Source organism: Fundulus heteroclitus, chromosome 11, assembly GCF_011125445.2.
Source record: "Fundulus heteroclitus isolate FHET01 chromosome 11, MU-UCD_Fhet_4.1, whole genome shotgun sequence".
Classification (NCBI taxonomy): domain Eukaryota; kingdom Metazoa; phylum Chordata; class Actinopteri; order Cyprinodontiformes; family Fundulidae; genus Fundulus; species Fundulus heteroclitus.
Window position 1 is genome coordinate 19,725,580 of NC_046371.1, and position 14,545 is coordinate 19,740,124.

At 39.0% G+C, this 14,545-nt stretch overlaps 1 protein-coding gene across 1 annotated transcript in view; it reads left to right on the forward strand.

The window, feature by feature from the left end:
* LOC105922684 (protocadherin Fat 3) overlaps positions 1-13,728 on the forward strand; it is a 160,314-nt gene extending 146,586 nt beyond the window's left edge. Inside the window, exons 52-55 of the mRNA XM_036143069.1 lie at positions 1,130-1,189; positions 1,477-1,515; positions 8,695-8,760; positions 11,398-13,728. Of these exons, the coding sequence (XP_035998962.1) occupies positions 1,130-1,189; positions 1,477-1,515; positions 8,695-8,760; positions 11,398-12,152 (920 nt within the window). The 3' untranslated portion in view covers positions 12,153-13,728. The remainder of the gene's footprint in view (positions 1-1,129; positions 1,190-1,476; positions 1,516-8,694; positions 8,761-11,397) is intronic.
* The last annotated feature ends 817 nt before the right edge of the window (positions 13,729-14,545 follow it).

Below are 14,545 nucleotides of genomic sequence, written 5' to 3' on the forward strand. Positions count from 1 at the left end.
ATAGAGAAAATGTGGAACTGTAGTGAACCTTCAGGTGTTGCGACCAGCTACAATTACTCCAAGAGCACATTGACAACTCATTCAGGAGGTCACACAAGAACCCAGAACTGCATCTGAAGCACTACAGCCTTCACTTGCTCCACTTCTGACATATTTTACACTGTTCCTGGTCTGTGTTCCCTTGGAGACCCATCACCTTTATTTTCCTAAACTTGCTTTAGCTGGATAAGCTAACTTTATATAGCATGAGTGGATTTATTATGTGTAGCAATGTAGTATTTAAGAGGTCTTGTAGAATAATTTGGTATTTTGCTTCAGAATTTATATGCACGACCACAAGATCTTGTGTTATCTCAAATTTAACATTACTATTTATTGTATGAGCCAATTTTGTTTAACACAAGCCTATTGTAAATGTACTGGGGGGCAGGCGGTTGACTTTAACAACACTTGACTAATTGCAGTAAATTAAAATGTATACAAAAAAATCTGATTAGTGTACATGTTTCTTGGGTTGTATCCGAACTGTATTGCACACTTCAAGTGTCTGTTGTCTTTTATCCCAATAAAGTAAATTTATGTTTATTTGCTAATTTTATTAGCTATGTATAGGCTGGTTTGAGTCATGGAAATGACCACGTTGATGTGCATCCAGCTGGTGTTCTGTTCTATGGAAAGGGGATCCATGTCGATGCTGACCTTCCTGTCTAATCTGAGCAGCTGTATTAAAAACAAGCTGCTTTCCTTATTGAGCACCCAAAAGCCCACACACTCAGAAAGAAATTGTGTGTATTTATATATATATATATATATATATATATATATATATATATATATATATATATATATATATATATAGATAGATAGATATGTATATAGATATGTATATAGATAGATAGATAGATAGATAGATAGATAGATAGATAGATAGATAGATAGATAGATAGATAGATAGATAGATATATGTGTGTGTGTGTATGTATGTGTATTAACGAGTAACACGTCCCCACCTTGTCTTTTCAACATCTGCTCCTACGGCCTCAATTGCATTCTTATATATTTCAGCGACACATAATGAAGACGCACTGACGTTTCTTTTCTTCTGTTTTTCTTTGTGTTTCCCTTCTAGCATCCATAGTCACAGTCATACGTCTAGTCAATGATGCTGTTGATGATATTGAAAGTGAAGGTATGAAAGCACGTCTACTTTTAACTCCTCTTTCTCTTTTGTGCCTCTGTTCTGATGCCAAACTCTTTGTTCAGTGGTACAGCAAAAATATACTGTGCACATAATTCAGCCCAGGCAGGGCACTTGAATCCCCATTCTTATTAAGAATAAAACATCCTGCTTAGATTTTCAATATTTTTTGTCAGTTTCTGACACCGTGTCTCTCTCCACTTCAATTTTCCCTCTTTGGTTCCTGTGCTGTTTGTCTCCGGCTTTCTCTGACTTTGCCTTCCTCTCTCCCTTTGAAGTGTCAAACATGGACAAAGAGCAGCAGTGGAACAGCCCGGGTGAGTGAGACGCAAAACAGCTGAAAAACATGTTATTAAAGACCCTTCCCCCCCGACTTCCCTTGCCGAGCCGTTATCCTAACCATGACCTGTTGTGTTCTTTACATTATTATCATTAATGCATTTGGTGCACTCGATATAATACAGATTAGCAGATTCTGTTAATGCCAATATAAAAAAAATATTTTATAGCTCATAATTTAAATGTAAAAGAGCATTTCAAGAGGCCTGGTAGCGGAACAAACTGTATGATGTGTTCTGATTGCTGGTTCTCATTGAATTAGAATATCATGGCAGAGATAATGTAATTCAATTAAACAAGTACAACTCCTATACTACATAGATTCACACAAAGTGCTATATTTCAATTGTTTTGTGGATGATCATGGCTTACAGCTAATCAAAAACAGAAAGATATATATTTTTTAATTTAGAACATTACATAAGTTACACAAATGTCAGCTTTCTGAAAACTATGCCCATTTACTGTCCTGCATATGAACTTAATACTGGGTCGTACTTCCCTTTGTGTGAATTACTGCCTTTATTCTTTTGTATGACGTCTGTCATCTTTTTTCTATTTTTTAATTGAGACTTTGCTCCAGTATCTTTGGTATGTGTTTTGACAGTGGGTTACAGATGATTGGCAACTGGTATCAAAACATTAACGAATTTTCAACAACTGCAGTCACGTTTTAGTAATCCTAGAGATTACTTTATTGGCTTTTTCCAGATTTGTCATTTTGTTCTATCAAACTTGAAATTTCCAAGAACAACTATGTATAATGATTTGGAGAAACCTCTTATGAAACAAAAAGATAGAACTCATTGAATTTCCGCTTATGATTCATTACTGTATGCTCAGAGTGCCCGTACACTGAAAACTATATAGAAATGGGAGGGAGAGCTAAATATAATATATTGGGGATGACTGGAAAGAATCCATTAGTATTGTTATGTCTACTTTTACCTGGAACTGCTTGTGAGAAACTCAGTACAAAATTGGGCATCGTGTAAATATAACTTCTAATGTTTTGCATAAGATCAGACCTCATGTCTCCCCTTTATTTATCATATGTCAGAAAGATATTGCTGCCTTCTGCCATTATTTCTGGCAATGTAAATAATTAAAAGGTTCTTCCATATCTGAAGAACTGAGCAACATTTTAAGAACTGGATCAAAAGGGTCCCTGGATTTTTCTTTTATTCTTTGTTTGCCTTCGGCAGAAACAGCATTTGCGGTGTAAACTATGGAATAAATTATTGTTGCTGGCTCAGAAATGTATTATTTACTGGATCAAGGATAACCCTCTCACTTTCACTTTTTGATCTAGGGAGATGTTTAGGCTTATAATAATAATAATAATAATAATAATAATAATAATAATAATAATAATAATAATAATAATAATAGATCTAACTTATGTTGCGCTTTTGTAAACACTCAAAAATCCTTTACACAATCATTTAAAAACACATAAGTGATCAATTACATACTACAGAAAACCAAGTTTAAATTGGTGGGTTTTGAGATGTGATTTTAAGTTCTGTAATGAGTTCCTGATGGTTTGGGGCAGTGAGTTCCAAAGGGTGGGGGCAGCGGCAGCGAAGGCTCAATCCCCCATAGTTGGAGGGGCCATATTATGAAGGGACTTGTTGGTGAGGAGAAGAAGCTTGTACTGCATGCGGTATTGGACAGGAAGCCAGTGAAGCTGTTGGAGGACCGGGGTGATGTGATCTCCAGACCGGGTGCGGGTGAGTAGGCTGGCGGCAGAGTTCTTTATGTATTGTAATTTTTGGAGATGAGGGGAGGGAGGACCGTAGAGGAGGCTATTGCAGTAGTTGAGTCTGAAGGTGATGAAGGCATATATGAAGATTTCAGCTGCAGACTGGGAGAAGGATGTACAGGGACGGGCAATGTTGCATAGGTGGAAGAAAGACGTTTTGGTCATATGGCTGATATGTGTATGAAATGAGGGAAGTGGGAAGAGTCCAGGATGACGCCAAGGTTACAAACGGAGGAGGTGGGGTAGACATCGTGACCGTCAAAAGTAAGCCTGAAGTTTTGAACAGAGGGGGAGGGGTGATTTGGGACTGGTGATGAGGAGTTCTGTTTTGTTGCTGTTGAGTTTTAGAAAATTATAGTCCATCCAGGTTTTAATTTTTGAGATGCAGTAGGTGATATTGGAGATAATGACTGGGGTGACTGATTTTGTAGATATGTAAAGTCGAGTGTCATCAACATAACAGTGAAAATAGAGTCTGTGATGCCAAATAATCTGTCCAAGGGGTAACATGTGAATAATGAAGAGGAGGGGGCCCAATACCGAACCTTGGAGAGCAACATGAGTGGCGAGGGAGTTATTCTACATAATCTTGTTAATAAAAAACAAAATGGCAATGGTCGGAGAGGTAGGAGATGAACCAAAGGAGTGCTGTACCCGAGATGCCAATGGACTGAAGACGGTGGAGAACGATGTTGTCTTCTATTGTATTGAAAGCGTCGGAGAGGTCAAGAAGAAGAAGGATGGATATGGAACCAGAGTCCGCGACAAGGAAGAAGTCATTGGTGACTCTAAGCAGAGCAGTGTATGTGCTGTGGTGGGTGCAGAATCCAGATTGAAAAGTTTCAAACAGTTGGGAGGCGTGAAGATGTTAGTTGAGTTGGGAGATAACTGAGCGTTCCAGGATGTTTGTGGCTAACAGAAGATTTGAGATGGGTCTGAAGTTGTGAAGGTGATCAGGATTGAGGCCAGTTTTTTTTAGTAGAGGTGTAATGGTGGCAAGTTTCAATGGGGAACCGATAAGGGAAGTGTTTATGATATGAGTTATGAGATGGACAAGGGTGAGAATACAGGTTTTAAGGAGGGGAGATGGAATGGAGTCAAAATGACAGGATGAAAATTTCATGTCTATGTAATATTTGGTAGTGTCTGAGAGGGACAGGGGAGAGAAAGAGTGCACATCATGCTGGAAAGTGAAGCTGAGGGATGTAAGAGAGAAAACTGTAGGCACCAGTGGAGACGCAGAGGAGGTGGATGTCAGCGAGCTGTGAATGGTTTGTATTTTTGTATGAAAAGATGTCAGGACGTTATGGCAGTGTTCTATTGTGAATGTAGAGGTAATGTTATCTTGTGGTTTGGTGAGTTTTGTAAATGTATAAAATAGAGTGCAGGGTTTGAGGAATTAGAATGGATAAAGTCCACGTAGAATTTAGAGTGGGCAGATTTGAGTGCTGAGTTGTAAGTGTTGACGGAACGTTTGTAAGCTTGGGCATGGGCCGTGAGACCTGTTTTTTTTATGGAGACGCTCACATTTTGGGTGATTCTTTTTTGAGTTCATGAAGTTCAGGGGTGTACCATAGGGCTGAGGTGGAGAAAGAGACTGTAGCTGTTTTAAGAGGGGCTAACATATTAAGGCAGGAGGAGGGAGTGTGGTTGTAAAAATTGACCAGTGATAGGGGAGGTCAGAGGGAAGAGGGGAGCTAGAGGTTGCAGTGGATAAAGAGGAAGAGCGTGAGTCAGGAGAGAGTGACTTTAGCTTTCGGAAGGTTATTGTCTGTGTTTGTTTGGTGGGGGGAGTGGGGATGGTAATGTCCGAGGTAGTTGCCAGATGGTGAGAAATGGACAGAAATGGTTTGTTTCTTGATGTCTGGTCTATCCTGCTTTTGCCAGATGATTTGTTCTAACTGTTGAGCAGGGGTCGGTAGTTTTTTAGGGTGCTCCCAGGTAATTGGTAGTTGAGTGTAGAGGATGAGAGTTGTTTTGTTTTTTACTTGTAGGTGACTGGATCTTAAATCTTTTTTTTATTTGTTGCTGGGTTATTTTCCCCATCTTTGTATAAATTATCCTAATATTGACTTATTTTGTACTGACAATTAATTATAAATCATATAAACAATGATACAGGGATGAGTTGTAGGTCAAGGCTTTATTTCCTTTTCCATTTAAATGTTATATCTATCCATCCATCCATCCATCAAATCCATTAATCAACTTTATTACTACGTGTTTTTTCCAACTTCTGTATTCAGAGCTGTACCCCTCTAGAAATGTACTATTATTTACTCTAAATTTATAGTAAAGTTTTGCATTAATACCTTAATATTAGCTTAAAAATATTAAAACACAAGAACTTTTAGTCTGGAAAATATTATATTTTTACATGAAAAATGTCCAAGTAGCTCTATCTCCACCCTTCCTTCAGACTGTGGCTGCTTATTTTCCAAATTAAATGCTACATTTACTTTAATAATTTTTGGACTTGAGCAACGCTTCAGGGCTTTTCCATCTTAGCCCAGGTAAGACGCTTCTTGTCTGTGTTCCAGGAGTCGCTTAAAACAAAGAATCTGAGAGAGTTACAGCATATCCTGGATACATATATGTGTTGTGGCTATTTAAGCACTACCTTCAATTACATACTCTAAGAATCCTACCTAGATCGGCCTTCCCAATCCTCCCAAAATCTGTTTGTGCATCTTTTTTGACCTTTCGTGCCTCCCTGTATGGGAAAACTATTAGGTCAGCAGTCTTCTCAATGATTGTCTAGGCCATAAAATGTCCCTAACAGAACATTTGTGTATTATAAATCCTCTGTTTCAACCTTTTGGTGACATTCCAATTCATTGAGTTAAACCAATATATATATATATATATATATATATATATATATATATATATATATATATATATATATATATATATATATATATATATATTAAAACTGGGAAAAAGAAAAAAAAAATGTCACGTCATTATTGCTTTTTGTTTCAGTCGGCTGTAAAATGAAAAAGTACTAGCCTTCCAATCTAAAGCTCCCTCTCATCTCACCAAAACAGCTCAACCCATCTTGCCTTGCACATGGAGTGTCTTGACATTTCCAGTGCTCTCTAAAGTAGATGTGTTGGCAGCGCATCTTTACTGTGGGTGGGTGGGATTGGGTTTTGCTCTAGTGCATCCCACAGATGTTCAGGCAGATTTGGGGCTGGGTAACCACCTTGGACTATTAATTGTTTTACTCAAGCTGCTGTTGGCAATTTTTCCATTTCCGGGTGGGTTGCATTGTCTGTTTAGAAAAGCTGCCACACTTTGGGAGTACAGTTTCTCTAGAATTATTTTAAACCATAATTGTAGATGATTTTAGGTGATATCTAAACTAGAACAGAACACTGTTAGCTTTATAAAATATTTAAAGGTCTACTCTGAACAAATTTAGGGTTTAAAATATAGACTCTTAAATAAAAGCATGAGGTTAAAATTTCAACAAGACAAACTGTTTTACATCTAATTATCTGTTTAAGAAAGGCAGAGCTTTCATCCCAGCATTTTAGACAATCTCAGAGGATTGTAAAGGCACTTTGAGCAAAGTCCCACATCTATACAGAAAGGCAGCTTCAAACACTTCCTCTTTCACACTAAATAGGGCATCAGCCACAGTTTGACCACTGACTTTCCTCTCCAAACAAATAAATCATTGCTTGGCTTCTACAAACAGTAACCAATATACAGAAAAAGATCAGCTTGTCTCTGTCTGGTGCTTGTGCTACAGACTTACAGTCAATATAAGCCTGTAGTTACAGAGTCTGTTTGTTCTCAGTTTCCCTAAATTTCATGGGTCTAACAAGTATTTCACGTTTGACTCAGTGCAATACCTGCATTTATTCACCTGCTTGTTGAACTACAGTCAAGGGCACGCATTAAATGAGATGACGCATGTAAAAGCTATCTGGTCAATTTTTGTTTTTATACTGCTTAAACGCACATTCTTAATTTCACACATATAATGCAAGATTGATTCCTTTTAGGACTTACAGCTCTCGTTTTTTGTTAACAAAAAGTCTGATGCAACTTCTGTGGTACAAAACAGGAAGGTAGAACAAATTCTATGGTTTAATGAGATGGTTATAGAAGCTAATTATACCAAGCTGTATACGAAAGAGGCTAGACAGGCAAAAAAGGGGGATATTGAAGAGATGATTAGCTTCAAATCAGTTGGAAACATGCTAGAAATTACTGAATAATAAGTAAAAGTATTGTAACAGCAGGAAAAATTACAACTCCAATCAGTTAAAGATACTTGTTCAGAGGGACCTTTGGGAAGAGATTGAAAGTGAAAGTTGAGAAACAAATGTGAGATAAGCTTACACAGTATAACATATTACATAGATGCTACTGCACATCATCTAGATTGTATAGGCTAAAGCTCCTGGATGATGATTTGTGTTGGAAATGTAAAGAGGAAACTAGTACTTTCTGCCACTGTATGTGGGATTGTGTTTTAATTGGACCTTTTTAGACTCCAATTCTTGATATTTTTTGTAACTGGTTTGGAGAAGAGATCTCCTCAAATCTAGGGCTCTGCTTAGTGGGGGATGAAGCTCAGGTACCCAATATATCCAAATGTAATTTTTCTGTAGTTTCAGATGGTACAACAACAGCTTGCCGGGTAATTTTAAGACATCGGAAGGCATCAGTAAGGTCAAAGGTGAAAGAACGGGTTGGTGCAGTGACTGAAACTGCATCTTATAGATGTATGCTCAGTAGATTAAATAACAACAAGGGGAGGGGAAGACCCCTCAGGACAGGTTTTGGGACGTCACCAGGATAATGGATAACTGTGTATGTACTTAGATATCATCTGGTATTAATTTTCCTTTGCATTTAGTGCCTATGTATGAGACAAAAATGTGCTAAGTCTGTCGCCAGAGTTAATTGTCTTATAAAACGTACTATATATATATATATATATATATATATATATATATATATATATATATATATATATATATATATACTTGCTGTTGTTGCCATCTGTTTAATAAGTCCTTGCCTTTTTTCATGTCTACTATTACAGATTTGCATGTAAACATCTTTTAATACTCTAACTAAAAAAGGACCCATTTCCATTAAATGTATTAACATATCTCAGCAACAGTTCATTTTTGTTGTTTTTGTAGCATTATAGAGTTAATGTGCACATGCAGATTGGGTGGTGTGGATTTTGTTTGTGTTTATCTTCAGATTCAGTAGAAATATGCAGAAATATACTCCCATTGTAATGTGTTTCCCTAAATATTCTTCACCGTGTTTTTTTCTGTGTTCAGAGGTTGTTTTTTAGACTTACAGCATCCAAGTTTTTCTTTCCAATGAGACGTCTCTTCTGTTTTCATTACACCAATAGCAAGGCACCACCTGCAGAGCAAGGATGAGATTTGTTTAGAGTTCATCAAAGAGTACACTTTGGATTGTAAGAGCATTTTTTTATTTATTTAGTTATTCCCCTATTTATTCCCCTTTTCATTTAAAAATCCAACCAGAAACCCAGATATTTCCACAGTGGCATGCTGAGAAAAAAATTAAATAAAAATAAAAAAAATCCCGAATGTTTTCTGATTTGTTGGCATGGAAGTTTATTAAACATCTCCTGTCCATGTGTGTCTTGCGCTGCACCCCAGGAGCTGGCACTCTCCAGGACACTAATGAAGTGTACGCTTTATCCCACACAGAGACTGACTGACCCCTCTGGCTCCCCTCACTTCATCGATATGATACCTTTTCACTCACAGCTCATTAGCCAAACCATGAATTATGCAACCTGCATGCTGTAGTTTGTAGGAAGTTGGGCTTCACTGCTAAGCGAGTCTTGCAGAATAATTCACCCCAATGAAGTGCATGTGTCCCAATGTACCATTTTATTGACTGACTCCTATTTTGGGCAGTAGTAAATGTTCTGAAATGAGTTAAACAGCTGAACTTTCATAGTAAGCCCCATGAATGGCCTGCAAACTTGCAAATGGGAAACACTCATATTAAAAAATATATATATTTAGACAGCAGAGATAATACTGACGAGGTTAAAAGATGTCATAAATTATACTCATACTGCAATATCAGTCATTATGTACCATGCCTTGCTGAAGTATTCACCCCCCACTTGAACTTTGTGTTAAAAAGAGGGTAAAACCTCTGACTTAGGAAGAGCAAAAACTGATTGATCCAAGTGTCTCCTCTTTGTATTTCACAATCTCAGGGAAATATGTTTCCCCTTTGTTAAAGGACTAGGGTACAAAATATTTATGTTTGAAAGGTTGGTAATTTCCTGTTTAAAACCAAATGATATCAGCAGAAGATTACCTGACAAAAATGTAATGCAACATATTTGAATGAAAAGGTGGAACTGATGTAAACTGATTCTTAATATTTAACAGTTTTCAGAGAAGATAAACTGTAAGAAGAAAGTAAAAGAATAAGTACTTGTTCATGGATATAGTTCAAACGCAACATAAAAATTAAACACATTACTGACATTTGCATGTCATAACAAAACGATTGTGATTGTCTCATCAAAAAATAAATAAATCACAGACATCAGTTTACTCTCCTGCAGCCGAATTGCCTCGCTCGGTTCATTTATTGTTCCTTCCTTTTCCTTCTCTATAATTTTGACCATCTCTGTCACATACATTTTCAGGTCCTCCGTCTTCATTGGTCTGTCCATTTTGTTCTGGTCTTCCCCACCATGTTCCTGATTGCCTGTTATCCTGTAAGAACTGATGGAGCTGCATGGAGGCATAGTGGGAAGAAAACCTGTTACACGTTGCAAAAGATTTGACTCGAAGGGGTTCACCTTTCAGCAGGACGACTCTAAATCTAAGATGTAAAGGCAAAACTGCAATGGAAAAGCTTAGATCAGAGATCTTCAACTCCAGTCCTTGAGGTCTGATTTCCTCCAACTTTTATATGTGTGTCTGCTTCAACACACCTGAGTCAAATGATCAGGTCATTAGCTGGACTCTGGAGAACATGAGTGCAGACTGAGGAGTAAATTCATCCATTTGATTCAGGTGCGTTGGACCAGGGACACAGTACCAGGACACCAAACGTCAAAGACTGGATAGATCATAGCATGGATAGGTAAGAATGGCCTAGATAAAATCCAGATTTGGATCCAATTGAAAACCTGTTTGCGAAACCTAAAAATACAAGTTAGTGGCATGCTTTTCAAATTTGTGTTTGTAAAACATTTTCAGGAGCAGCTATAATTTTCTCTATAGTTCACAACTGTGCACTACTCGTATGTTGGTCTATCACAAAGTGTGTGATTTTAGCACGACAAACTATCCATCCAGTTTCTAACACGTCTATCCCTTGTGGGGTCACGAGGGGTTGCTGGTGCCTATCTCCATCTGTCAATGGACGAGAGGCGGGGTACATCTGGACAGGTCGCCAGTCTGTCGCAGGGCAACACAGTGACAAACAGGACACACAAGCCATTCACATACACACTCACATCTAACGCCAATTTAGAGAAGCCAATTAACCTAACAGTCATGTTTTTGGACCGTGGGAGGAAGCCGAAGTACCCGGAGAGAACCCACACATGCACAGAGAGAACATGCAAACTCCATGCAGAAAGACCCAGGTCAAGGGTAGGACTTGAGTCCAGGACCTTCTTGCTGCATGACGCTACCCACTGTGCCACTGAGCAGCCCAAGACAAACTATAACAAAACCATTTAAAAAAGTTCATGATTTACAAATGTTTTTTTCAAGGCTTTTTTGTGCTTGGCTCACCTCAGTCTACCTTCTGTTAGGATTATGAAATGGTTTTGAAAAGGCAGCTAATTTTTACCGACATTAAACCTATTACGCCGATCATATCATTCCTCCTCACACTATCCAAAAGACAGTAAAAGAGGCTGTTTAAAGAAAGAACTTGATGCCTGAAGCAGTTTAGCATCATTAGTGTTCGTGCAGCGGGGCCTCGGGCTCCTAACGCAGCATGTGAGCTTGAATACTTCAGCTCCTCATTAAAATAATACTTCTTGTCCGTAAAACACTCCGAGCCACCTAAAGAGAAACTCTTCTGTCTTTTCTTTCCTCAGCATACCAGTGGGAGACTTCCTTTCAAAGTCTGAGCTGGCTGTCACCGTCGCGGCTACATCCGCCAGAGGTGGGTTCCCATTGCAACCTCGGTGACGCCCAGCAGAACATCAGACGTGGAGGCAGCACACGCTCTCTCCAGCTCGACTCCCGAATGATGAGCTGTAGTGGTGACAGAGGCCACGAATGGGACCCGGAGAACAGGCGGAGGACCTTCCAGTGGGAGAGGAATCAGTCCGGCGAGTGGGAGAGGAGACACACTCCCCACAGAGAAGGAAAGAGGAGGCACGAAGGGGAAGGGAATAAGACGGAGATGAGAAGCAGGGAGGTGACAGTTCACCACAGAGAACATCTGCAGCTGTATGACCACGATGGTGTCGAAGACAGCTCCTCGCCTATTTACGAGGAGTACAGAGAGGATAGCCATGACCCCGAGCCAAATGAAGACTCGGAGAGTCTTTATGACACTCTACCCCCAACTCGGCGAGCCTACGAGGGATATCCGTCAAGCCCACCGGGCCTCAACTTGCACCCGGCTCAGCTGATGCCCCCTTTGAGGGCCTGGGATTTACAGGAAGAGCAATGGAGGGGATCACTGGATGAACAGGAGAGACGCGGCTCTGCCGGTCTGACTGGTTCTGGAGACGAGCTAGAGAGACTGCTGAACCTGGTGTCACTGAGAGCCAGGAGAGCTACGCGGACAAATAGAACCTCCACCGGATCCGAGCCCACAACAAGCTGGGACGGGTGCAAATGAACCATTAAGCAGACGGTTTAAAGCGTATTTAAAGCATTTATTAATCCTTCATAATTAACAAAGAGGCAGTGATTCTCTCTGACTTTACTTTGCATTTATAGTACAACACCTTTGCTGCAGCATCTAAAAATAATTGTACAAGAATATAAAAAAAAAAAACACACACACATGCCTCTATTATGCTTATCCCGGTGTAAACAAGCACTAATCCACCACCAATCCCCAGGATCTTCGATAAGCTGCAGGAATCAGAGGAAATTCATGTGTTCTCTTGACGCCTTCACCTGTGCCGCATGAGAGTCGGCCGCGATTGGCTGCGAATCAAAGCTGTTACATTTATTATTTAGAGCCACTGAAGCAGTGCGTTCGGAGCCTGTCTGTTTCTTTTTTGGGATGATACCGACGTATGTCTACTTGTTGTTGTGCGCTTCGTACATTGTCTTTCCATCAGATCCCACACATGCAGCCCTACAAACAGACCCAATCACTTTGTGAACTCAGCATTGTATTTCTTGGAGCTTTTATTATTTTCCCTGGCACATGCGTGTGGGTTTCTCTGGGTCGTTTTGGAAAAAAAGCTCTTCACCCACGTCCTACAGACAGCCTGAGAGATGCTATTAAGACTGCCAACAATGATACGCTGGGGATTTCTGCTTAATCATTCAATTATTCTATGAATATTTATTTGATAACTACTCATTTGTGAGAGCCTCTTTCATGTACACATCATGGGTACATTTTATTATGTATTTTTAGTTTTTTTGCTAAGAATTCTGGTCCACTATCTTTCCTTGATTTGCATTTATGTATGAAAATGAATGCTCTCTGTCGACTGCCATTTAATATTTAATATGTATGATTTGGTAATCAGTATAAAGTGACTCTCAAAAGCTTTCAGACTCTCCCTGAACATGCCATCCTAACACAACGGTGGTGGTATCATGCTGTGGGAAGGCTTTTCTTCAGCACTGGCTGGGAACTGGTCAGAGTTTCCTGGAAAGATGGATTGTGCTAAATGCAATGAAGACGTTCCTGACATGTCTTCTTCCAGGAAGAGGCCGATGGGTCACCTCCCAGCAGAACAATGAGGTTAAACGTGCAATGTTTTAGATTGAAGAACAGTATGATGGTCCAAAGTCTAGAGCTGAATAGAGTTCAACATTTAAAGCAGGAATTAAAATCTCTGCTGTGTACACAATCTGACTGAGCTTGATCCTTTTTTTTTTTGGGAAAAGAATGAGATGACGAAACGTTTATTCCCTAAATGTGCAAAGCTGGTGGAGATAAAGCCCTAAAGACATGCAGGCTTCATTGCTGTGATAAGTAGCTGAGTCAGAAGGCCTTGAATACAAAGGCCTGCCTTACTTTTATCTTTAAGATTATTAGAAAGCCATGTATCTTTTTTTTCTTCTCTCTCTCCACAACTTTGCACTACTTTGTGCCGGTTCATCTCATCAAATCCCTAGAAAACCCATTGAAATGTGTGATTGTACCATTAAAAAATATGATAATGTTCAATATATACGACTACTTTTGCAAGTCACTGTGTAATACAGGACTGTCTCAGAAAATTAGAATATTGTGATAAAGTTCTTTATTTTCTGTAATGCAATTAAAAAAAATGAAATGTCATACATTCTGGATTCATTACAAATCAACTGAAATATTGCAAGCCTTTTATTGTTTTAATGTCGCTGATTATGGCTTACAGCTTAAGAAACCCAAATATCCTGTCTCAAAATGTTAGAATATTGTGAAAAAGTATACTAGTAGGCTATTCAACTAATCACTTGAATCGTCTGATTAACTCGAAACACTGCAGGGTTTCCTGAGCCTTGAAAAACACTCAGCTTGGTTCAGTAAACTAAATCACAAGTATGGTAGTGGTTAAGAGACGACATAAGATTCTCACAGTAACTGGTGTACTGACCATGGCATTACTGTCCTTGATTGGCCTGCCAATTCCCCTGACCTGAACCCCATAGAGAATTTGTGGGGTATTGTGAAGAAGAAGCTGAAAGACACCAGACCCAACAATGCAAATGAGCTAAAGGCCGCTATTGAAGCATCCTGGGCATCCATAACACCTCAGCAATGCCACAGGCTGATTGCCTCCATGCCACGCCACATTGATGCAGTAATCTGTGCAAAAGGATTCCCAACCAAGTACTGAGTGCATTAATGGACATTTTCAAATGTTTGATTTTGTTTTGCTGTTATAATTTTTTTTTTACTAGGTGTGAGGAAATATTCTAATATTTTGAGATAGGATTTTTGAGTTTTCTTCAGCTGTACGCCATAATCAGCGATATTAAAACAATAAAAGGCTTGCGATATTTCAGTTGATTTGTAATGAATCCAGAATGTATGACATTTCATGTTTTTTAATTGCA